General features: G+C 37.9%; 1 protein-coding gene across 1 annotated transcript in view; it reads left to right on the forward strand.

The window, feature by feature from the left end:
- PLA2R1 (phospholipase A2 receptor 1) overlaps nt 1-26,351 on the forward strand; it is a 126,614-nt gene that overhangs the window by 45,409 nt on the left and 54,854 nt on the right. Inside the window, exons 8-11 of the mRNA XM_004463890.4 lie at nt 963-1,120; nt 4,475-4,573; nt 10,228-10,340; nt 15,254-15,423. Of these exons, the coding sequence (XP_004463947.3) occupies nt 963-1,120; nt 4,475-4,573; nt 10,228-10,340; nt 15,254-15,423 (540 nt within the window). The remainder of the gene's footprint in view (nt 1-962; nt 1,121-4,474; nt 4,574-10,227; nt 10,341-15,253; nt 15,424-26,351) is intronic.

Genomic DNA, 26,351 nt, shown 5'->3' on the forward strand with positions numbered 1-26,351 from the left:
ATGTAACCCAAACCATTAAGGAAATTCCCTTAGGCTAATAATTGGATTTAAATAACTTTAACTAATGAAAATGGATGATTCGTTTGGTGCAGTGGTTTTCAAGCAATCTGCAGTGTTCAGCAGTTCCAAGCTCCTAGGCTTCCCCCAATTTTAGTCCATCACAGCAAACCTGTTCCTACTCGCTTTATGTATCTGACATAGAATTATGCTGAAAAACACTGAACTCAGTGATTTAGAGCAAATTTTTAAAAATGAAAAAAATCTCCATACTCTGATATCTTTGGAGTGACAACAAAAATCCTTCTCTGTAATTTCTCCTCATCCCTTGCATTTAGGCTTCAAATAATCCTGTGACAGCCTCTCTCTCAATAGGGGGGTTGAACGCCTCTCTCAACCACCTAGGGTCTTTTCACCCTTACAAGCTGTTAAGCTTTGTTTACCTTTCCAGCAACTCGATTGCTCCTATTTGAATGCCTCTGAGGGCTTCTCCCCCTTTTATCCATGGCAAGAGGGGGAAAAAAAAAGACAAGAAAAAACATATCTTAAAGCTAGATGGTCATTAGAGTTTAAAAAAGAAAGTGCTTTCCTCATTCAATGGTCCTTCCCATTTTTCCTTTCTCTAGGCAGAAGTAAAACCAGACTTTTCCCATCTGCCTTCCCTCCAGTAGCAGGAACTGATTAGAGTCTCAACTCTCTGACTTCTCTTAGCTGTGTTCTTGCTTTGGTTTCAGTTCACACTCTGCCTTACTCACCAGGCCTGCGTGTATCACAGATCAGAATATTATCAGGGAAAAAAGGTTTAAACAGTTATTTCAAACTGAGAACCTAAGCAGGTTTCATTCCGTGAAGAAATAAAGAAATCACATTCACAATGGTATATTTTGGTAACAATTCCAGTGCTTTATCTCCTTTGCAGGTAGGTAATAGGATTCCTGTGGGTAATTTACATTTCTCTCTTACAGAAAATGCCTCAGAAACATGGATTGGTTTGAGCAGCAGTAAGATTCCAGTTTTCTTTGAATGGTCTAATGGCTCCTCAGTCACCTTTACTAATTGGCACACGTTGGAGCCCCAAATTTTTCCAAACAGAAGCCAGCTATGTGTCTCAGCAGAACAATCTGTAAGTGTATTCATTTGTTCAGTGCTCACTTTGCTGGACTTGTAAGGAGGGCATCTGTACAAGGGACTTGGGCTGCTATGCCAGGCTGCAAGCAGGTACACAGAAAGACCAAGGCAATTCGAGTTGTGATGAATGCTCTGAGGAAATAGTTGGCAGGATGGTGAGAGACTTAGGCCGGGGCCATTACTTTGGAAAGGATGGTCACAGAAGGCCTCTCTGAAGACATGGTATTTAAACTGGGGCTTAGAGAAAGAGAAGTATCCAGTCTCTTTAGAAGCTTGGAGAAGAACATTGGAAAGGCCCAGAGGTAGGCCAAGGTTTGCCTTGTTTGATACCTGAATGAGAAACCAGTGTGGCCTGAGAGCATGAATAATGAGAAGATGGTAGGAGAGGGACAGGACTGCAGGAACACTGGGCACATAGGCCTTGGCGTGGGAGCCTAGTGAGGAGACAGATGGCATGATCTGCTTTACACTTTAAAAAGTAGCTGTATTGGGAAGTGGACTTGGCCCAGTGGTTAGAGCGTCCATCTACCACATGGGAGGTCCACGGTTCAAACCCTGGGCCTCCTTGACTCATGTGGAGCTGGCCCATGCGCAGTGCTGATGTGCGCAAGGAGTGCCCTGCCACGCAGGGGTGTCCCCGCGTAGGGGATCCCCACGCGCAAGGAGTGCGCCCCGTAAAGAGAGCCACCCAGTGCGAAAGAAGTTCAGCCTGCCTAAAATGGTGCCACCCACATGGAGAGCTGACACAACAAGATGATGCAACAAAAAGAAACACAGATTCCCATGCTGCTGACAACAACAGAAGGAGACAAAGAAGAAGACGCAGCAAATAGACACAGAGAACAGACAACCGGGGCGGGGGGAGGGGAGAGAAATAAATAAATAAATCTTTAAAAAAAAAAAGTCGCTGTGGCTGCTTTTTGGAGAATGGATGGGAGAGGGATGCAATGCAAGCAGAGAAACTAGCCTGTCGCCTGCTCCAGGGGTTGAATTACTTTCCCAAGCAAAATGGCAAAGTGGTAAATGTGAAGAGAAGCGGCCAGATTCAGAGACATTTTGCTGAATGAGATGTGGGGGGTGAGGGTTTCGGCTTGAGGACCTGGGGGGATGGCGGTGCCACAGACCACCGCAGTGACGGTGAGGGGGAGAACCGCGGTTTGGAAAATCACCCTGGAGAGTGACGGTCCTGAAGCGCCATTCCCTCATTAGCATAAAAGGATTTCAACCGTTCAAACCTCTCTGAAAATCAGTGGAAATTCTTGCTCTTCTCACAAGAATGTGACGGTCTCAGTGACCTTCACATCATAATTATCCCTTTGTCCCAGGCTCTCATTTATGTAAAGCATCTGATTATACAGAATTAGTTTAATCCCAAACCATTTGAACGGTTTATTATATGTTTAAGCAGACTTAACCTCTTTGATCAGATAACTGTTGAACCAGAACGCCCTCCCCGGGCTTAGGGAGGGGCCTGGGTGAGTGGCGTAGCCTCGCTCTTTCCAGCCACCGGGCGGGATACCATGTCGAGTTCCCCTGAGGAGCAGTTTATTAAATGTTTCTCAGTAGCCTGGAAAAGTAACTGTGCCAACCAAGCATCACGGGTGTCTGAGATTTTTCTGGCACACGTCCTTCCTTTATCTTTGAAGGGAGCTGTGGGCATGTGCTCGGGCACGTCTCAGGGTCATGTTCAAGGACAGGCAATTGATGACCCCTCCGGATGGCCCTCTTGGGTCTGACCCTGCGAAAATCCACCACAGGTTATCCTGCGCTCTTCGAGGCTTTATTGGTTTTGATATGATTGAGATGACCTTAATTACCTACTGACTTTCTCTCCTTTCACCTGACAGACGTGGGTGTTTCATTTAGCATGTTTACAGAACAGGAGCCAACATTTGGACAGTGAGATTATTTTTAAGAGAGTGAGGAAAGGTATTAATATGTCTGAATGTGTCAGGAGAATGCTGCTTAAGTATTTTTTGTGGGCCCGTTTTTGGCAGCTTAGAAGCTCCTTAAATGGTAGATACTCAAAAATTAACATTTATTTCCATGAGGCAGAACTTAATATGAATGTAATTATTATAATTAACAAGTTACTTAATCATGGTTGACACAAAAATTTGAATATGAGAGCCTAAGAAACTACTTCATTTATTCATTCATCCACCCATTCAACAGTTACTGAGCATCTACAGTGTGCCTGCCACTATCCTAGAAACTGGACAGTTTGCTGGGAAACTCCGTGGGCAAGGGATGCAAGGCTGCCCTGATAGATGAAGGGTCAGCCCCTATCCCGAACACAGGATGTTTCTGAAGATAATGGGAAAGCTCCAAATTCCTCTCAAGTCCTAGATGCCTGAGATACCACCTGGAAGCGGAATCTTGTTTTAGCCTAAGGTTCTGATTTGTGGTAAAATAAAAAATCCTTTGGGAGAATAACCTCTTCATCCTCTAGCAGTTATTGCATCTCATTAATAATGAAGGACCTGGGAGGAGCCTTTGGTAGGACTGGGAGAAGGTGTGAAGGTCTCTGCCTACCCGATGAAGAGGAAAGAGGTGGGGGCGCTGTGGAGAAGTCGTGGGGAAGGAGGCAGCTGGGCCTTGAACATGGACTTCAGCTATGGAGCTTATCTAGGGTGATTCGTGGTAGTTTCCAGACATTTCTCAGTGTCTAGTTTATAAACGAGAGCAGCAAAGCATTCAGTTTAACACTTAGAAGTGGTTGAGGAGAGGAAGCCACGTTCTCACTTGGTGAGCTGGGTGGCAGCAGCTTCGACATCATCTGAAAGCATGTTAGAAATACAACATCTGGTCCCACCAGACCTACTGAATGAGAAACTCTTGCCACAGGGCCCAGGTATCTGTATTTTAGTCACCCCTCCAGGAGATTTTGATCCCACCAAAGGCTTAGAAACATTGGTCTAGTCCATCATTTTAAGAGAAAAATTGAGAGCAACTTAATGGAAAGGCAGGCTGATTTTGGTATAAACCGTAGCTCCAGTTTTTACTGACTACGGACCTTGTGTAAGATTTTAAATCTAATTTTTAAAATGGGAATAATAATGCAAATCTCACAGGAACATTGAGAATTAACATGAAAATCACCTGTTATGATGTCTGGCCCATAGCAGTCAATCAGGAGACATCAGTTGCTCCTCCCCTCTTGCCCACTAAATCCAGGTTTGCATGCCTTGGGAAGAGAGCAGGAGCTGCCTCCCCTTTCCCATGGTGGCCCAGGTCCCAAGATATTACCCCATGTTATTAATCATATTTTTATTCATAATAATTGGTACCACCCATCAGCATCAATAATGGAGTGTGTTCGTTGATCTTGTAACATTTTCTCCCATAGGAGGGACATTGGAAAGTTAAAAATTGTGAAGAAACACATTTTTACATTTGTAAAACACCAGGTCATGTCCTTTCTCACGCTGAATCAGGCTGTCTGGAGGTAAGTGCTTGCAACATTGCAAGTTTTGTACAGGGACTTTGCATCCCTACAACAATTTAGCCATCATCAGTTTAGAGTGGATGGCTCCCCCCCTCTGCCTCCTTCCCTCCTCCTTTTCTTCTCTGTGAGTATTGGCTATTTTTAACAAACCAAATAATTATCAGCTAGAGTCTCAGGAATGATATACATCTCTGGGAAAGCTACTCTTACGGATCATTATCTTAGCAGTTACTTGAACCTAAGACTTACCTTTCTTTTTATATAAAAATTTAAACGTTCTTGTTATACAGTCTGTACAAGAAATACCCTGTTTCACACATGGTTTTTGTAGTTTTCAAATGTGATGTCAGAGTGAAAAATAATGCACTCCTTCGAATCAGAGTGAGCTTCTGTACTGAGAGCCTTGCCTTCCTTTTCACTTTCTTAAACTTAAATATTTGAATAGAATACAATAATGGAAAGACATTCATCTTTTTGCAATATGTTTATTATTTGGGAGGATAATAAAAATGTTTTGCTGAGTATTTTAAATAATAAAATATTCTAAGTATTGTAAGTAATAAAAATACTTAATACATTAAGTTTACATTTATGTATAAAATTGTTAGCTATTTTAAATTTTCCCAAATACATTCAATATCCTGCAATAAAGTTAAGTGAAATCTACCTGTCAGTATCCTCAGCACATGTACACTCACATTTGCCCTCACTGTCACTCACACACAGACACTAAAGGATCTAGATTTAAACCATTGGAAATGTTTATGCTGTATGAGTTTCAAAAATTTCCCAAACCTGTTTTTTTTTAATTAGAGAAGTTGTAAGTTTACAGAATAATCATTCATAAAAATACAGGTTTCCCATACACCACCCCACCACCAACACCTTGTTTTGGTGTGGAACATTTGTTACAATCAATGATAGCACATTTTTGTAGTTGTACTATTAATTAAAGTCCATGCTTTAACTTAGGTTTTACTGTGTGTGTAGTGTAGTTACAAGGCTTTTTAAAAATTTTTATTGTGTTGCCATATATACCATCTAGGTTTCCCCTTTTAATCACATAAAGATATATATTTCAGTGCTGTTAATAGCATTCACAGGAAGCGGATATGGCTCAACTGATAAAGCTTCCACCTACCATATGGGAGGACCTGGGTTTGATCCCTGGGGTCTCCTGGTAAAAAAGAAGAGAAAGAATGCCTGCGCAGTGAGCCAGTGCCTGCATGAGTGCCTGCATGGTGAGCCAGTGCCCCACACAAGTGAGTCATGCAGAAAGATGATGATGCATCAAAAGAGAGACAAGGGGAGAGTCAAGGTGAAGCACAGCAGAAACCAGGAACTAAGGTGGCACAATTGACAGGGAACCTCTCTCCCCATCAGAGGTCTCTAGGATCGAATCCTGGGGAATCCTAGAGGGGAGAAAATGAGAAAAGAAGACAACACAGACAGCAAAAACAGCAGGGTGGGAGGAGGGGAAGTGGGGGAAAATAAATAAATACAATCTCAAAAAAAAATAGCATTCACAATGTTGTGCTACCATTATCACCATCCATTACCAAAATATTACCATAATTCCAAATAGGAACCCTGTGTATTTTAAGCCTAAATTTCCCATTCCTTTTCCCCACCCTGTCCCCTGGTAGTAACCTATATTCTAGATTCTGTCTATGAGTTTGCTTATTCTGTTTCAAATCAGCGAGTATTGGTTCTTTTGCGTTTGGCTTATTTCACTCAGCATGAGATCTTCCAGATTCATCCATGTTGTCACATGTATCAGGACTTCATTACTTTCTATGGCTGAATAATATTCCATTGTATGCGTACACCACATTTTATTTATCCATTCTTCAACTGATGGGTTGCTTTCATCATTTGGCAGTTGTAAATAATGCTACTGAGAAAATTGATGTGCACATATCTGTTCAAGTCCCTGCTTTCGGTTCTTCTAGGTACATACCGAGTAGTGGAATTGCTGGTTCATCTATGGTGTTTCTATACTTCCTTCTGAGGAACCACCAAACTATCTCCCAAGGCAGCTGCACCATTTCACATTCTCATCGGCAATGAATGAGTGTTCTTATTTCTCTGTATCCTCTCCAACACTTTGTTCTTTTCCGTTTTTTTACTAGCAGCCATTCTAATGAGTATGAAATGGTATCTCATTATGGTTTTGATTTGTATTTCCCTGATGGCTAATGATGTTGAGCATCTTTCCACCAGCAAGCTAGCCAGGGGCTGGACAAGAGTGGGGGATGGGTGCCAAGAACCATTGTGTGGAGAGAGCAATTTATTCTTCTTTATGGAATTTATCAGCCTCTTCCTCCTGCTCTTCCTTAGATGCTGTACAGTGTTCTTCTGGCCTCCAGAGTTTCAAAATAATTGTTTCAGATATTCCTGTCTATTTAATAGTTATTTTGGTGGATGGACTGAGCCCTGGAGCTACCTACTCTGCCATCTTCCCAAAGCCCCTCTAAACCTGGTTTTTATGCAACTGTTGTGGGTTTTTTTAAAATTATTTTTTATTAGAGAAGTTGTAGGTTTACTGAAAAATCATGCAGAAAATATCTAATTCCCATACACCCATCCCCATTATTAATATTTTGCATTAATGTGGTACTTTTGTTACAATTAATGAGTAAAAAGTATAATTGTACTATTAACTTAGTTTACATTACCACTAATTTTTTGTATTGTACAGTCCTAAGTTGTTGAAATTTTTTGAAATTTTCATTCTAGTAACATATATAAACCTAAAATTCCCCCTTTTAACCACATTCAGATATGTAATCAGTCATGTTAGTTACATTCACAATATTCTACCATCATTACCAAAATTTGTCCTTTACCCCAAACAGAAATTCTGTACCGATTAATTATTTCTCTTCTAATCCAGTTATTTATGTTCTAACCAAACCATGACCCATCTCTCCAGGAACTGCATTTCGTTCATTAATCAATGTGTAAATACGAGCTATTCTTCATACTGTAACTGTACAAATATATGTACCATAGTTCACATGTCACCAAACATTGTATCTTATGGCTACAATTTATGAATTTGTTTTAGCATGTCACTTTCTTAATCTCTGATCAGAAATATTGAAAATAGTCTTTTTTGTGGCTTTCAAGGCAACTTAATATGTTTTATTTTTGTTGAAAAGGCAATTAACTTCTTACACAACAGAAGTAGGACTGATGTGTTCAAACTTTTGTTACTGTTTCCCTTTTCAGACCAGCATTATCAGTATTTAAACTCTGTACTGACTTCAGAGACAGTTCTAGCATTATGGTAAAATTCCCATTAATTTCAGTTTGCATCAGTTTATGAATATAGTTTCAAAAGGTTCCTTTCTTTTAGCCATTTGCTTCAGTGCAATTCTTTAAATAGACTGCAAATGCAAAATCTTACGAAATCAGTCTTAATAATTTCCAAGTCAAAAAAAAAGCAAAGTTTATTTTTTTCCCTGAGTCATTTTTCAGGATTAGACAATATGAGAAATTGCTTCAGTGTTGTCATCATCACTATTTCATTTAAAAATGAAATGGCACCTAGTGTACAAAGGATATTAATCAATACAATCAATCTTTCTTCCCACTTTCATTGTATGGCTATGTAGACAAAGTATATAGTAAAGAGTTTTAGTTTTTCTGGTTATTAGTAGGCTGTATCTCTGCCCACCCTCGTTATTAAGCCTGTTCAGTTCTTGGAATTTTTGTTTTGCTAAGTAGTCTGTGATCTAAAAACCACTAATGAAGAGGGAATAATTTGTCAGAAAGATCAAATTGTCAGTTTGTCCTTCCAAGTACAAAAGTCACGTCACAGGAGCAGATGTAGCTCAGTGGTTTGAGCGCCTGCTTCCCATGTATGAGGTCTTGGGTTCAATCCCTGGTACCACCTAAAAAAAAAAAAGCCACATCACCTCCCTGACCCCACCCAGAGTAACCTGAGTAGCCCAAGACTCGAGCTGTCAGTTACTCCACCTGGAGCAGGCAGAGAGTAGAAATAAAAGGGAGTTCAGAGCATAAGATGCTGGTTGTCTGGATGCGTGAGTGCCTGTGATCCATGCCTCATTTAGTGTGTTTTGAACTAAAATAGCTGATTTCTAGAAAAAAGCTCATTGTTTTTTATTTACTCCAACACCAAGACCTCTTCCAAGAAATACACTATAAATCATTTTATATCTGATCAAAAACTGGCAAGTATTGCTAGGACACAAAGTGACAAGTATTTTAAAACTGCTGAATAAGTAAAAATATTTAGCTATAAGTGATGTGACTTTATAGAATCAGAAGAGAAAACAAAAATAATTGAAATATAGAAGAGTAGTGAATGCATGTCTCCTGCACCATATGCTTTTAAAGAATAGAATCACTCTCCTTTGCTCTCAGGGCTGAGTCATGGATCTACAGCCTTGTCAATTTTGCCTGAGTGCCAAAGCTTTCTTTTTTCTGTCTAAAAGGCCATCCAGTTAATTTAGGAATAATCTTTACAAAATAAATATATGTTGGCCCTTCTCTGTTGGGAAGCATTATGATCCAGCTGAGACCATCCTGGATTACACCAGAATCGGGTTCCTGGCCCAGCTGACTAGTTTATGACTTTATCCAAGTCCTCATCTCACTGACTCTCAGCGAATTCCATGAAATAATCACTGAAAAAAAGTTCAAAATAGTATACTGTATTGTCTAGATGCAGTATTATCCAGATGTCCTTTGCTCACCACTGAGTCCCGGGCCCTATGCCAAGGTCTCTGCTTGTATTATCTCCCTTTGATTCTCAGAACAACCCAATGAAAACTACTATTATCCCCATTTTACAGTTGAGAAAACTAAGACATTATGAGATTAAATAAAGTCACACAGTGGCTGAGACAGGACTCAAACCCAGGCTTTCTCACTCCAGAGCCAATACTCTTTATTTCTGCCTTCCGGTAGTGACTATTTGTATGAAATTCTATAAGTCTGTAGTGCGTGTGTGTGTGCGTGTGTGCAAACGTGCATGTGCATGTATGCAAGAAAGAGTTCTTGAGTGGGTGCCCCTTTATTTTCATTTGCTTTTTTTTTTTTAAGATTTATTTATTCCCCCCCTCCCCTATTATTTGCTCTCTGTGTCCATTTGCTGTGCTTTCTTCTGTGTCTGCCTGTCTTCTCTTTAGGCGGCATGATCAGGGGAATCTCTTGTGCCACCTCAGCTCGCTGGTCTGCCGCAACTCTTATTCTCTCTCCTCTATGTCTCTTTGTGTTGCAGCATCTTGCTGTGCCAGCTCTCTGCTCAGGCCACTTCACCGCATGGGCCAGCACTCTGCATGGGCCAACTCTCCACACAGGCCAGCTTGCCTTCACCAGGAGACCCCAGGAATCAATCCCTGGACCTCACATGTGGTAGATGGGAGCCCAATTGCTTGAGCCACATCCACTGCCCTATTTTCATTTGCTTTTAATAGGTTTTAAGGTAATTAAATAAATATAGAAGTGGCTGTAGCTATTGGCTTTACCAGGTAGAATAATTGTGAAGCTATGGAGACAAAAATTCATGTTTTAATGGGCTAGAGAAGAAAGCTAGGTAAGTAGTTAATGATAATACGAAAAAAGATACTTTGCTATTTAACTAATTCAAATTTTGTCTTTAATTTCATTTTGCCTTTTTTAAGGGATGGGAGAGACATGGTGGATTCTGTTATAAAATTGACCCAGTCCTTAGAAATTTTGACCATGCTTCCAATGGTTATTACTGTCCTCCTGCACTTGCAACTGTTACAAACAGGTAAAATAAAAAATTTTCTAACAGAGACATGACTGTGTTTGACGTGAAGGCTCTTGGAATGATAAGATCTAAATATAATCAGTAATTTGTCAAAATCAAAAGTTGTACATTAGAGTATTAAATTATTTATTGAGGTAAATTTAAATCATAACAGTGCTCTTGCTAAATTGATTTTTGAGTAACCAAGAGTAAAATGTAAGATTACTTCTATTTTCCATAAAGATTTATTAACCATCCAGTTGTGCTAATATAATTCAGCCATGCTTAGATTTTATCTTCTAACTGCTTGTAATGGAAAAGAAAAGTATTTAGCAATCCTTTTTTAATGTAACGTGTGTGATTTGTGTGTGGGGTTCTTTTTAGAACAAAAGGAGTTATACCTAAGATGAGGAGGGTATTCAGATGGAAGGTAATCATTGCTTCTTAGCTCTACGTGTATTTAGGTTTAGACTTCTCTGTGCACAGGTGTCTTCCTGAAGCCAAGAGAAACAGTGCACTTTTCACGCTTGGTACAGTTCCCAGCTTGCTACAGGTGTGTAATAGAGGATAAAAATGCCATCAACAGGGGTGACCTCAGTGCTACTCAAAGCTGGAACCCCAGCAGCACGAGGCCAGAAGCACAGTGAGGGCTGAGAAACTGACTCCTCGGGGTTGAAAACAGAGGCAGAGCCAAACTTCTCAGGAGTTCCATGGGAAACTAGATCTTCAAAGCAAGCCATTTACTTTTGGCCTAGGTCACTGTCTTTAAAAATACACACTGAGTGTCAGTTAGTTTCATCTAGAGTCCCTGCCCATGGAAGTCAAATCTGTCGGAGGAACTCGGTGTGTGTTCTCTGCTCTCCCTACATAGGAAGGCAACATGCAAAGTCACCACTACTTCCTTCCTCTTTCCTACCTTCCTGCCTTCTTTCCCACTCTTTCCTCCAAATGACGCATTCCTGTGCATCATTTGGAGGAACCGAGTGACAGCGCTTGGCAGAAGAAATCACCTGGGGAAATATTTTATGCCCAGGAGACTCTTGCTTCAGGACACACCACCTTTGCTGCGTCTCAGCGTTGCTTTTTTCTCTCCCCTTCTTCCGGGGTGTTGCCACCAAGAAGCAGGAAGCCCTTGGCCTCTCACCTTGGGTAGCCCACACAAACAACACAAAGCCCCCAGTGAGTGGGTCATCACTGGACTGTATTCAGAAGCCTGGCCAAAGAAGCTATGCCTTTTTGTTCAGTATACTTTAATTATGCTTTTCACTGAAGAAACAAAGTCTAATTGTTTCACCTGTTTTTATGTCTTATTCTTTCTTTTTTTTTGTTTAATATTTGAGTACCTGTCACATACCCAGCACTGTGTTCATTACTTTCATATGTTATCTGACCACACAAAAATTAATAGTCAAGAGTTTATTAGAAAATTATTTATTGAATGCCTGTTTTGTAAGAGGCCCCATCTTGAACACTGACATGCTGTACAAAAGAAATGAAAGTCCTGGTGTCATTGTCCAAGTGCCTTTTGTAGTCTGACAGCTAAAGAGCTAGAAGGTAGATATGTGAAACAAGTGAAGAACAAATAACACAATAAATGAATAAGCTCACAGTAAGATTATGGAAGTGCCAAAGTGACCCAAGGTAAGGCAGAAATCTGTAAGAGCTAAACTGCTTCATATTCCAGGAACCTTTTGCATGCCTCATAGAAAGAATAGAAGTTGACTGAAAAATAAAAATTTTTAAAAACTATGTTTCATTTTCCAACACCAGATACAAGAGTATGTTGTTAATACTTTAAATTTCTTCTTTGATAACCTGTATTCAGTCGCCAATATTAATGCTGGACCAACTCTAAAACAGAACTAGGGCACAGTTAAGTCTGATTTCATCCCATCCTGAACCTCCTGGGCCCATCTGGGTTTCCTTGTGCAGGTTACCGTGCTACCCAGTTCTTAACCAAGGCCCACGGCACCACCTCTAAGCCCTAACAAGGCATCCTCGGAGTTAATCAGCTCCTATGTATATTACTCTGCAAACGTGACTTCAATGGGGGAGTTGAGAGTTGAGGAAAGGAACGGCCCCAAGCTCTTGTTTCCCTCATTTTGACCCCATCATTTGTGCGAAACAAGGGTCTACACTCCCCTGCTCTTTGAATGACAGTACATGTTTAAGAGCAAATATTCAAATATTTTTCAATAGCATCTTTTGGCTGAGAAGATTGGGCAGTAGACAGAAGTCTCTTCTGATCCAGGAGTGTCCACCAGATGCCCTGGTGATCATTTTCTTCCATTACTGATTTCCGGTTTGAGTTAAGACACTCTTTTCACTCACCAGTACCCAAGCTTGTAGTCACTAATTGATTTTCCACTCTTCTGCACAGTGGAGTGACAGGTTTGATGGGCACAATTAGAACCACCTGCTACAAATTACTTATTTCTTTTGTTAGCCGGCAACTGCTCCTGGTCAAGGACTTTTAACACTTTGTGAAATACAGAGTGGAAGGAAAACAGACTTTTTCTGTTGAATAGCAGAATTCTACTTGCTTGCTAACTGGTGTGAGCAAACCACTTTCCTTCCAGACAGAGCATGAATGCAAAATTTGAGTTCCAAAGTTACCATTGATAACTGTCTAAAATAATGCATCGAGATCTAAATCTTGCATTAGTCAGCCATGGAATATTTGTTACAAAACAATTAATATGACATTTGATTTTGTGAATTTTACCAAAAATGAAAAATCCTACTATATTTCATTTTCTCTTAGGTTTACACGTGTGTTATTTTCAAGTATTTTTATAGCTCTGCCATTTTCTTTGCAACTACCACATCCTTCTAGCACTTTCACATTTAACTTTCTTTAAAAAAAAAAATTAGTTATTCTCTTTAAAATTTCACATAAGCATTCTCATGGGTCCAAATTCAAGCAAGTGAGAAGAATATAGAATAAAATGGGAAAGTGCCCCTTCGCCTCCACTCCTTCCTCCTCCTGACCAGTCTCACTCACCTCCCTAAATGTACCACAGTTAACAGTTTGGAATTTGCTTTTCTAATTTTGTTTCCTGTGTATATATAAAGTATATTTCCTGAGTCTATATCTCTCTTCTACTATTTTGCAAGAAACAATATTCAAAAACTGTCTCCTTTTGAAGCACATTTACGGGAGGTTCTGCCATCACTGCAATCTGGTTAGTGAAGAACTTTCCTAATTTCAGATGCATGCTATTTAGATTATTAAGAGAGTATCTGCAGAGAATATTTATTAAAGCATGGTAGAACTCTCTATGCTTTGAAAAGCACCCCCAGATGTTTATGATCACTAAACGTTTAAAATGTTCCTAAGACGGTTACAAAGCTTACTTCAGTTTTGCTCTTTTCTCTTTTCCTTCCCTCTTACCTTCAAGACCTCTCTATTCTTGATTGACCCCAGTGCTTTTGCTTTCCTTAGCAAGGTAAGGCTGCATAGTAATAAAAAAATTCCAATATTTTGGATTTTTTTTTAAATTCTAATTTTCTTTCTCCTTAGGTTTCGTAGGTAATTTCATCAGGCCTCTCCTTTCCCAGTGACTCAGCCTGTCTGGCTAGAGTCACTGTTGTTCGTGATTTGCTCCTTCTAAGCTTTACTTGTTCTGAAAACAAATTTCTCAAGATAGTTTCTAACTTAGCTTAAAATTTCAGCAGTAGTTAAATCTTTTCAGATATGTTTTTTATAAGGTATTCATATAGAAGCATATAGTTTTCTAGATTTAGCTTTCAATTCATTCGTGTTTTTTAAAGGAAACAGTGGCACTGATAATTACTCAGTCAGCTGTTTGGGAAACATATTAATGGTTCTATTTCCTTGGTTTAGTTCCTAGGGTTTTTAAATTTATCTCTGTAAAAAAATGCACATTTGAGTAAGCCAGAGATTCCCTGTGTCTGTGAACAAACTGATTTGGGAGACACAAAATTGCTACTCCAATCCCCATTCCTTTTTACAAGGCAAGTATCTTAGTTTGCTAGGCTGCAGTGACAAACACACAATGAGCTAGCTTGACAACAGGAATTTATTGGGTCTGGAAGTCCAATATCAAGGCATCATCAAGGCAACGCTTTCTCTCCAAAGTCTGCTGCTTCCTGGCTCTTGGGGTCCTTGACTTAGTTCTCTGCCTCTCTTCTCATGGCACTCTCTTCTCCATCTCCTTGTGTCTGCCTTCTGGTTTCTGCTGGCTTCTATTTCTGCTTCCGGCTTCCTGCTCCTCGCATGGTTTTCTTTGACTCTTGGCCACTGGTTTCTTCTCTGTAAAGGCCTCCAATAATATGGGTTAAGACCCACCCTGATTCCGTTGGCTGCACCTTAACTAAAAAGTAGATTCTACAAAAGGTACTATTTGCAGTGGTTCATAGTCACAGGAATGTGGGTTAAGATTGAGAACATGTGTTTGCTGGGGTCTATACTTCAGTTGACACAACTAGTATGGGTGAGTGCGTGAATGTTAGCTCCATGTTGGTAGATGCCAAAGCAGAAAAGCAAAACATCTTCCCACCCACCACTTATACCTGCCAGCCCCCCACCCCAGGCGTGTGATGTCATTGTGTGTGGCCTAATTACAAAATTGGGCATGTATTGCTCCAAGAAATGTATTGCTGGCTCTGTGACCTTAACTACCTACACTCCATAATTGGAACTGGAGTTTATTCCTTGCAAGAATTAAGCCCCACCACTCAGAGCCTAATATGCCTCACCTATATATTTCTGGGAATCACACTGACACTGGCATTTTTAAGTCATGATCATTTAAAACCTGTAGGGACTTCAGGTATTTTTCTGTACCATGTTCTAAATAATTAACAAGCAATGCTTACTCTGGTATGATTTTGTGCACATCATTATGCTTTAAGATTTTTTCTTATTGTCCAGAAACTTAATATAACCATTTCCTATTTCCTTTATTAAGGTTTGAACAGGCTTTTATTACCAGTTTGATCAGTAGTGTGGTAAAAGAGAAAGACAGTTATTTTTGGATAGCTCTCCAAGACCAAAATGAGACAGGAGAATACACCTGGAAGACAGCAGGGTCAAAGTCCGAGCCAGTGCGGTACACACACTGGAATGCACGTCAGCCTCGTGAGTAAAGTACACCCCAACACCAGCTCTCCCCCCCTGCTTACTCCTGTTTTCTTTGCCTAAAAGTCCTTGCTCTCCCTGGTCCATCTCCTGAGACTCTTCCTTAATGTTTTCTTAGTGCCTAACTAACGGGATCACGGCAGGTTAGCAGGAGGTGACGTGTGGTTGGTTGGTCATTTTTAGAATCTGTATGAGCCGTTTGACATGTTCAAGATGTAAATTCAGTGCTTACGACCCCACATGCCCTTATTAGCAGGACGTCCATTTTCTCTCTCCTAGGCATTTCCCCACCCCCTTTCATTGCCCAAGGATCCCAGTCCAGGATGGTCAGTTATACTTCAAAACACAGTGGAGAAAGGGAGCTACAGCTCTATTAGTTCACTCTCACCTGCTCAGCTCTCAGTCCCAAAGCATGAAACTGCAGAAAAGCTAATGGCTTCAGTTACTACCTACACTAGAGCCAGACCTGTGGATAATCTTGCCTTGAGTTTCGGTCATCATCCTATGACCCCCTTTCCTCAGGATGAGTTCCTGTTTGGACATCTTGGTCTCCTTTCCTGCCTATGGCTCTCTACCAGTGCTATCCCCAATAGTCTGCAATTGGTGACTTCTAAGGTTGTGTCTAGAGGAGATGGGAGAGGAGCCTCAGGCCTTTCTCTCCAGAAAACCCTGGGTGCTTTGTGCAGAGTTCTGTTTACCAAGGTAAAAATAGTGTTTTTTAAGCCACAGGGAAAGGATTACCTTGTAGTCTCATACGTAAATACAAAGAGGCCATATAACTCATGTTTCTTATAATTAAAAAATTCCAGCCACAAGTGGTTTGCTAATTCCAACACTAGACAAAAGAGGTTAGCAAAGTATCACTGCTTTTTAAAATTAAACAATTAAGTCTTGAATATATTCTCACTATAGATACAGTGATCATATGTCCCTGTTTGCCCAAAACAGTTCCGGTTTATGTCTATTGTCCTATTGTAATTAAATAGCAGCCATGTCTACTTTTTAAATGTTCTTTGTTTGGGTGATAATTTATACAGACACTTTATAAAGAAATACACTGAATAAACTGTGGAAGTACTTCTTTATACCCTGCTCTCTGTCTCCCCAACATGAACACATTTCCCTCAGAAATAAACAGTAGTAACCCATGGTGTGATTCTGCTGGTGTTTTTCTATGTGTGTACATATATGTATATGTTTAATATGTACATATGTGTAGTTGTGTGTATGAATGTGCATATATATGTAAATATTTATAATGTTTTGCTAGAAATCAGATTGCATATATTTGTTATTTTCTTATTTCATTTGACAATCTGTCTTGGAGAGCCTTCCTATCAATATCTATTAGGCAACAATTTAAGCAACTGCATAGAATTCAATGTTATATGATTCATAATTTGCTTTACCTTGTCATTACTGATGAATGTTAGGTTAAATTCATTTTCTTTTCTGCAACAAAAATGTTGCAGCAAAAAATATCTATGTAGATGTTTTTATACATAGGAACTGTAATATCACTAAGGCATTATCAGTTTATATACCCACTTAGTAAAATATGACAGCACCAGTTTTCCCACATTTTTGCTGACATTGATTATGTCTTTCTCATTGTTTCCGATTTGATGGGGGAAGTTTTTCATTGTTTAATTTATATTTTTATGTTTTGTAATGAAATTGAGCATCTTTTCATATTTATATTGTATGTTTTTGTTTTCCCTTCAATTTTCTGTTCAACCTTTGGTCATTGTCTATTTTCTCATTGATTTGTGTAAATTTTATTATATTCTAAAATAAAATCTCTGTGTCTACTATTATCTTTTAACTTTGCTTATGGTACATTTTGTCACATTTTAAAAATTTTATAGTAAAATAAGTTTATATTTTTCATTTTACCTTTGAGGTTTTTTGTATTTTCTGAAGGCCTTTCTCAACCAAAGATTATTAAAAATAAAAAAACTTATATTTTCTTCTAATACTCTTCAAGTTTGGTTTTTATTTTTTTATTTTTTATTTTTTTTTAAACAGCTTTATTGAGGTATAGTTAACATGCAATGCACTTCAAAGTGCACAATTTGTAAGTTTTGACTTATGTTCACAATCATCACCACAGTCAAGATAATGAACATATCATAATTCCCAAAGTTTTCTTGCACCCCTTTTAATTCCTTCCTACTGCCTGCCTCACTGCACCCAATCACTCACCTTTTTCTGTCACTATATGTTTATTGGCATCTTCTAGAATGCTATATAAATGGGACCAGCCAGAATGTATTCTTCTTTTATCTGGCTTCTTTGACTCAGCATAATTATTTTGAGGTTCATCCATGTTGTGTGCATATCAGTAGTCCATTTATTTATTTATTTATAAAAGATACATAGATCACACAGAACATTACATTAAAAAAATATAGGGGGTTCCCATATACCCCATTCCCCACACCCTCCACTTTGCCCACATCAACAACTTCATATAGATCTTCCATCTATCTAGAATATTTTTTTAAGTTTGCTCCAGGAGCTAGATAACTTTAATTTTTCCAAATAATAACCAGTTGCTTCAACACCATATATGGACTTGTCCACACTTTCCCCAGTGAATTAACATAAACTAAATCCTGTTGTTTTTCACTTTCTCTGCCAATAGCATCATAGTAATTCAAACAGAGTGGTATTGTCCAAGAAACAGAAAACAATAGAATCAGAGTAAAGGAAGAGAGACAGTCATATACGAACATCTTTTATCCTGTTGTTTCCAGTTTGCTTAGAGTTCTATTTTTTAATCGTTAATAAATGTTGAATTTTTTTCAGCCCTTTTTGAGTCTATTAAGATGATCCTATGATTTTCTTCTTTAATTTATCATTATGGAAAATGAATTTATAATAATAAACCAGCTTTACTAGAATAAACTTAACTTAGTTATGATGCATGGTTTTAATATATCTCTGGATTTATTTTGATAGTATAATGTGTCACAAACTATAATATGCATTGGAATTTCCTGGAGATCTTGATAAAAATTCAAATTCTGATTCAATAGCTCTAGGGTGGGATTCAAGAGTCTGCATTAAAATAAAGCTCTCATGTCACACCAGTGCTGCTGATGCACAGACATACTTTGAGTAATACAACACTAATATATGGTTTATGATTTCTGCAGCCTTTTTCATGAGTGAAATTAATCCATGACTCTCCATTTTTGTATTTTCTTGTCAATATTTGGTATCATGATTATGCTAGATCCATAAAATGAATTGGAGAATGTTCATTCTTTTTTTAATTCTCTGGAAGGCATATAAAAATTTGAATTACATGTACAGGAAAATGTCTATTAAAATGTGCCTCCTGTTTCATTTGGGAAAAGATAGTTTGAACTACTGATTCCATTTTTGTAATATTGTTTTAAGACTATTTAGGTTTTCTGTTTCCTTTTAAGTATTGCTTGGGATGCATCCCAGAAGATTTGGTATTATTTTATAATTTTTCAATTTAGAGTACAATATATTCTAATTTCTGATGGATTTCTTCTTTGGCCCTTGAATTATTTAGTAGAGGTTTTGTGGGGTTTTTTTTTTTCAATTTCCCAAAATACAAGGACTTTCTGGCTCTCTCTTGTTCATGTCTAATCTAATTGCACTGTAGTCAGAAAATACGGTCTGTTTAGTAATGATTTTTTCAAATGTAAAGTTAGTTTTGTGTTCTTGCATATGGCCAACTTTTGTCAATATTGTACTTGAAAAGGATATATATTCTGCTTAGCTGTATGCAGTTTTCATGTCTAGTAGATCATGTTAAATGTGTTCTTCAAATCTTCTTTAACTTTACTACTTTTGTCTGCTTGGTGTATCAATTACTGAGAATGTTTAAAAAAAAAATCCCTTTATGATGGTGACTTTGTAAATTTCTCCTTGTAGTTCTGTCAAATTTTTGCCGTACATATTTTTAAGGAGTATACATGGTTAGAATGGTTGTATCTTCTTGTGTTCTCAAAATCATTATAATGTCTTTAGTGACCCTCTGATTCTCTCAGAATTATTATTTCTTTAAAGTTAGCTCCTAAGCTTTTTAATTTAATATTTTCCTGGTACATCTTCTCCCAGTTTTTGACTTTCAATCCTTTTTGTGTCCCCAAATTTAATATATTGATTATAAAGAGCATAGTTGCTGGATTTTTAAAACCCCATCCCCACTCCCTTTGTTCTTTAAATGTAGAGTTTGGTCCGCTTACATTCATTGTGATTATGCATGTGATTGGCTTTATTTCTGCTATCTTCTTATTTTGTCTTTTCTATTTGTCCTGCATTTTTTAGTTTCATTTTTCCATCTTTCTGGCTAATTTTTAGATTTTTTTTCCATCTTTGCTCATTCCATTTCCTTCCTTTGCTTATCTAGAAGTTAAATTACCTAAGTACATTCTTTCAGTGGTTACACTAGCTATGTAATATGTAGTTTTTTTCATATAAAGATGTATTTTTATTTATTTCTATTCCCCCCTCATTGTTTGCACTAGCTCTCTGCTCTCTGTGTCTGTTCATTTCATGCTCATCTTCTTTTTAGGAGGCACTGGGAACCAAACCTGGGACCTCCCATGTGAGAGGGAGGTGCCCAAAGGCTTGAACCACCTCTGCTCCTGCTTATTGTGTCTCGCATTGTGTTTCCTCATGTTGTTGCTACATTGAGTCATCTTGTTGCATCAGTTCACTGGGCCAGGCCATCATGTCAGCTCACTGTCTTTCTCATCTTCCTTAGGGGGCACCAGGAACCGAACCTGGGATTTCCCATGTAGTAGGCAGGCACCCAACTCCTTGAGCCATACATATCCACTTCCCCGTAACATGTATTATTTTAAAAATCAACAAAATCAGAAGTTAATCAATAATTTTACACTCATCTTTAAAAGGGCTCCTGAATTATATTTTGCTGTTGCTGTCTAGTATTTTAATTCTGGTCTGTTTTATTTCCATTAGACATCATTATTATTATTGTTATCAATACAATCAATATTTGTTTGGATATCCACATATTTACCAATATACCATTCCTTCTGTGATCTAGAATACTTTTGATTTGTATTCTTTTCACTGAACTCCTTCAACCTAAAGATAGGTAACTTTACAGAATCCTGGATATTTTTCAGACATTATCTCTTCAAATATTTGCCTTTCCCCTACTCTAATATCTTCTTTCGTAATGCCAATTTCTTGTAATAAGCCTCACTCTCTCCTCCATGTCTCTTAACCTCACTTTCATACTTTCCATCTCTCTGTCTCTCCAGATGTATTCTAGATAATTTCATGAATTCTTCCAGTTTACCAATTCTCTCTTTAGCAGGATATGATCTCATTAAAATTTATTCTTTGAGTTTTTAATGTTAGATAATATATATTTTATTTCTACAAGTCTGTTTTTTAATTGTCCAAATTTTTGTGATGGTCCTTTATAGTCAATTGTTTCCTATTCATATTTTAAATATTCTCTTTTATTTTACACATAAAACAAGTTATTTTGTATTTGATTTCTGAAAATCCCATACATAAAGATTTTGTAGATCTGTTTCTGCTGTCTGATTGCTTGTGTTTTGTAGATTTTGCCTTGAACTGCTCATTTTTCTTAGTACTTTTCTATGGAAGTTCCCTCAGTCCTGGGCAAAAGTTGAGTCCCTCCAAAGAGAATTATCCTTTGCTTCTACCATGCACAACCAACCAGGAGCCACTTTAAACACTCTGCTTGATGTTTTCTTGAACACATAGAGAGCAAGAAATCAGACCACCAACCTACGTGAAGTTTGGGTTGTGGTTATAAATTCTCTGGGGAGTAATTTCTTTTTCTTACTATTCACTGCCAAAGTTGAGAGAGACAAATTTCCTCATATACATCTGAGTTTATTCTCATTTGTCTTTATACTGACAGTAGTCATTTGGGATCCTTTTTTATGCAGGGTTCTTCTGTTGGACTCCCTACCTTGAATACATCTTAGGCTTCATCTCCTCTCCTCCCACCCCAACACCAGGCTACTGTCAGAGCAGAAGCTCAAGGTCTGCATTTTGGGGGGAAGAAACTCTCATTGTAAAAGCTAACTTTAAGAGTAGCTTACCTTCCAGAGTTCATACTTTTACTTCATTTGGAGGCTCTATAAATTCCTTCATTTTATGACAGCTCAGTAATAGATTTATAAACATGTTTTAAAGTATTTTATCCAGCATTTCAATTGGTTCAATCAGAAGGGTCTTTCAAAGTACCTAACCTACCGATTATTTATTCTTATAGCATCTTTTATTTCAATATATGGGTTTTTAGGAAGAGAGGTGATAGGCACATGTGCTCAGTCTGCTATTCAACTTTCAAAATGCCTCCCTGCATATATAAATATCTTTTAATTCTTCCTCTCCACAACCCTATTCATGATTAAGGCCATTCATTCAACAGAATTTCATAAGGTTTTTTTATGGTAAGGGATACACAAAAACAAATAACCTAAAGTATAAGCCTTCAGGGTCCTATAATCTAGAAGGCGTGATTAAAAGTCCAAGGAATGAGTCTTCTATAGGAAAGTATATGATGAGTGTTTTAAGAAATATATAATAAAGTATCTAGGAGTTCAAAGAAAAGAGGATGAGTTGCTGTTGGATTTATCATAAAAGAGCAAGGAGGAAGTGGCATTTCACCTGTGATTTGGAGTACTGTAGGATTTGATGGCTACATCCATAAAAAGAGTGTTCCAAGTATGAGCAAACATATGAAGCCAAGAACACACTGAGTAGCTTTGAGGAAATGACAGGACTTTGATGGAGGGTCTGATTGGTGCCTCTACCCCTACATCTATCTCCCCAACACTTATAAACCAGCTTTGTATATTAGAAACAATCAAAAAAGTCTTCCTTTAGACTTCCTGAAGTTAAAAGAAAGGCAAGATCAAAGAAAGTCAATTAACATTCTATCAATTGAATTTTTTTTTAATTGTATGTTTTTAGGATGATGCAAGATGAGTAAAGACAACTTAAAGTGTTGCAGTTAGCATCAGTTTAGTAATCTTTTATAGAAACTGGTGACTTTCCATATCTCTAAACGACAACAAAAAAATTCACAATTTACTCAATAGAATAACCCTCTCATTCTACAAATTTATGAATACTATAAAAATGCAGAGAGTAGAGAAGTTACATATCAGATATTTACTTCAAAAATAAAAGCTCAGGTATCATTTTTTATAATATGCTTTGGAGTTTGTTAGGAATGTCTATACCTGTCAAAATAAATTAATGCATTTTGAGTAGACAAAATCCTTAGTTTCTAATGTTACTTTCCTTGGGGCATATTTGGGTGTCTGAAAATTGAAATGGAAGCAGAGCTCCTTGTCATTCATAAGTTTCTGCTGTAATTTATTTGAGCAGCACTACTCTTTGTCTCTTCCCTGAAGCAAAAATAATGCCGTGATGTTCAGTTTGCCTTCTCATGCTGATTGACATTGAGTAAATTGTCTTTGAATAAGATGAAAATGTAAATCTTCTTTGAAGAAAATAGCAATATAAAAGCCTCTGTGTTTCCTTTTTCTTTTAAATTGCAGTTTTCAGAAACACCACCTTAAATCACATTTTTTTTTTTCTTGTCTGTCACAAAAGAATCCATTAGCTTGGTCCACATGTCAGAATCTTAATCCAGCCCAGACGGACTAAATAAATTGACCATTGAACAGGAATCCTGCAGCTTTTTATAAATTCAGCCAAGATTCTGTCCTTATGTCATACCAGCATAATATTCAATCTGTGATGGAATCACAATTCTGCCAGTTTTTCAACTTTGTATTATGTTGACTGAATAGTATAATGAACCAACTTCATCAATTATCAACTCATAACCAATTTTGTTTCATCTGTACTACCACCCACTCCCCCTTACTTCCTGTATTTTTTCATAGGAAATCCCAGGCATCATATTGTTTCATTCTTAAATCTTTCCACATGTATCTTTAAAGGACTGACTCTTTTTTTAAAAACATGAATATGATGCAATGATTGCACCTAAAAACAACCATAATTTTCCGTGGTATCATCAAATCTTCAGTTAATGTTCAAATTTCTAAATGAGTTTTACAGTCATTTGAATCTGGAGCCAGATAAGAGTCACACATTGCAATTGGTTGATAGGTCTCTTAAGTTTCTCTTAATCTGTAGGTTTCCTTCTCCCCCATCCCACCTTATATTTTTCTTAAAATCCACTTGTTGATGAAAAAAGATTATTGGTCCCATAGTGTTTCCTACAAGCTGAGCTTTTCCCTTCATATTGTTTAATGTTACTCTATCCTCTTTATTTTCCATAAAATTAATATTTTTATTTTTTAAAAGTTAGAACTAGAGACCTGATTAATGTAAGGTTTGCTGTTTTTTTAAAAAGACAATTTCAGAAATAGTAGTGTGTTTCTCTGGAGGCACATAATGTCCAATTTCCTTTCTTTTTGTGACAGTAGTGGCCACTGATGATCAATGCCTCGAGCCATTGATTCATTGAAGGTTTCTTCATTTATTAGCTGGGATATTTCTGTAAAGGGATAATTCCTCTCAATCAATTTTTGGGTTAACCTGTGGTACAGTTTTAAAGGAAGGACAGATAAATATTTATTTGCCTCTATTTGCTAGTTTTTCAAAATGATGATTAATTCATTAGCATCCTCCAATAGTGAACAATTAAATTGTTTTTGCTTTGTTCTTTAGTATCATTATGAAATAAGGGTTTTAAACATATATTTAAACATTGATGTGTTTCAATCCTTTGTGATTATCCTTTTTGGTACTCAAATTGCTACATCTTTGGCCAGTGAGATCTCTAAAAGGATTACCTCCTAAGTCCTTTTGATGTGACTTTAGTAGTCTTTGATAGCTTTGTTCTATCTCATGTGACAAGATGTACATTTTCCACTCTAGACTTAGAAAACATCCATTTCATCGATGAACCCTGGGTCTTTTCAATGGAAAATGGTATTATTTCAAGTTCACAGTTTGGGCATAGGGTTGTTTATTACTTGTGTGTTTGTTATTGCTTCTAAGCCACCTCAGCGGACAGAGCTGGGTAATGTGTATTTGTGTAAGATGAAATATATCTTTGAGTTCAAACTGATGCTTCCAATTCAAATTCAGGACTACAAGGTTTTTACTTAACTTGTCTTATACTTATACATCCTGTGTTTCATGTCAAAAATCCCCACTCTTTAAACACCATAAAATTCTGCCATATTTAGTAAACAACTACAACAACAAAGAGAATTTGTGGCACTTGGTAATTTGCAAAATGTAAAATATTCAGGTGATTCAGGAAAAAGTTTTGACCTATACTAGCTATTGACACCAATAAAAGGAAAAGTTAATAAGTAATGCCTTTTTCCTTCAAGAGAAATTAATACATAGAAATTAAAATGTACTTTGTAATTAGATTAAAGATTCAATATTAATGGAGCCTGCTCTATGGCAAAAGAAAATAGATGAGTTCTTACTTGTTAAAACCTTCAAAAAAATCATCTCCAAGTTATATTAGAGTTTCACTGTGTATGTTAAGGGAAAAAACAAACTTTGAGATTGCTATTTTGCATCCATCTATAACTCAGTTCTGTGACAAAAGTTTTGCATATATACACCTAGACACTGCTGCAGAAGAAGCATCTCACTCATATGGGCTAACTCCAGGTCACAGGTGCCCCAATTGTTTCAAGTCAATGGAAATCTGCCAGTGAAAAGCAAAATGGTATGCCAGTAGAGCAAGTCAAATTTTTCTCAAAAGTGCCATACCCATGCAGTAGCTAGTAAGAAGCCTATCTGGTCAGCAGACGCTACTAGTTAGATTGACCCATTTTAAGGCTCATCAGAATTCTGAAATGAACTGGCACATAAATGAGGACAACCTAGTGTTATTTCTGAGAACCTCTTGGACATCTCTGTACCTTTTCATTACCATGTAAATAGCTATCACACAGGAGATCCTGTGGCCACACAAGGGAGTGAAACGTTATGACCAGGGGAAGGAGAGTGAACACCATGGAAAAGGAGGAGCATGATTTGAGGGGAAGATTAATTTATTCATTATTCAACAACCATTTTTTGAATGCCTACCCACTCATCTCTTGGTAGACTCAAACAAATCTGGTTTCAATTCCTGGATCAAATATGTATTCTCAGTGTGGCCTTAGGCAAGTTACTAAACCACTGTACCTCAATTTTTCATTCTGGAGAATGCAGATATTAATATCAACCTCAAGGAGTTTTTTAAGAGTTAAATAGGGGAAACGCATGTAGAATGCCTGGCCCAGTGCCTGGCACATAAACAGCATTCTTTCAAAACTCGAACCTTCCCTGCACACTGTACCTTCACTTTCCTTGGCAGAGAAGGAAGCTGACAGAAAGGGAAGGTGATTAGTGTAGGGCACTTGAGAGATAAGGATGTGAAAGATTTGTTGTAGGGAATGGATGGACTCAAGTAGAATAATGTGATTGTCTACGCATACTGAAGCCACAACTACTGTTCCTTCCTGTCCCAAGGCCACAAATAGGATTTGTTTGTTCACTCGTTTTTTTCATGTATTTGCCCAGATAGTTGAAAGGCAGAGGCTTTCCAGGTTAGTGCACTTTATCTGGTGTATTACTGTCCCAGTACTGCTGTAACAAATTACCACAAACTTGGTGGCACAAAATAACAAGAAATTTATTCTGTCCCAATTCTGGAAGCCAGAAGTCCTAAATCACGGTGTCAGAAGGCCATGCTGTCTCCGATGGCTTCTAGGGAAGAATCTGTCCTTGCCTCTTCCTAGCTTCAGGTGGCGGCCAGGGACTCCCAGGTGATCCACGGCTTGTAGCCGCATGACTCCAGCCTCTGCCTCTGCCTTCGCCTGGCCTTCTGCCCTGTGTGTCTCTGTCTTTGTGTCTCTTCTCCTCTTCTCATAAGG

The sequence above is a fragment of the Dasypus novemcinctus genome, chromosome 7 (genome assembly GCF_030445035.2).
Source record: "Dasypus novemcinctus isolate mDasNov1 chromosome 7, mDasNov1.1.hap2, whole genome shotgun sequence".
In the NCBI taxonomy this organism is placed as follows: Eukaryota; Metazoa; Chordata; class Mammalia; order Cingulata; family Dasypodidae; genus Dasypus; species Dasypus novemcinctus.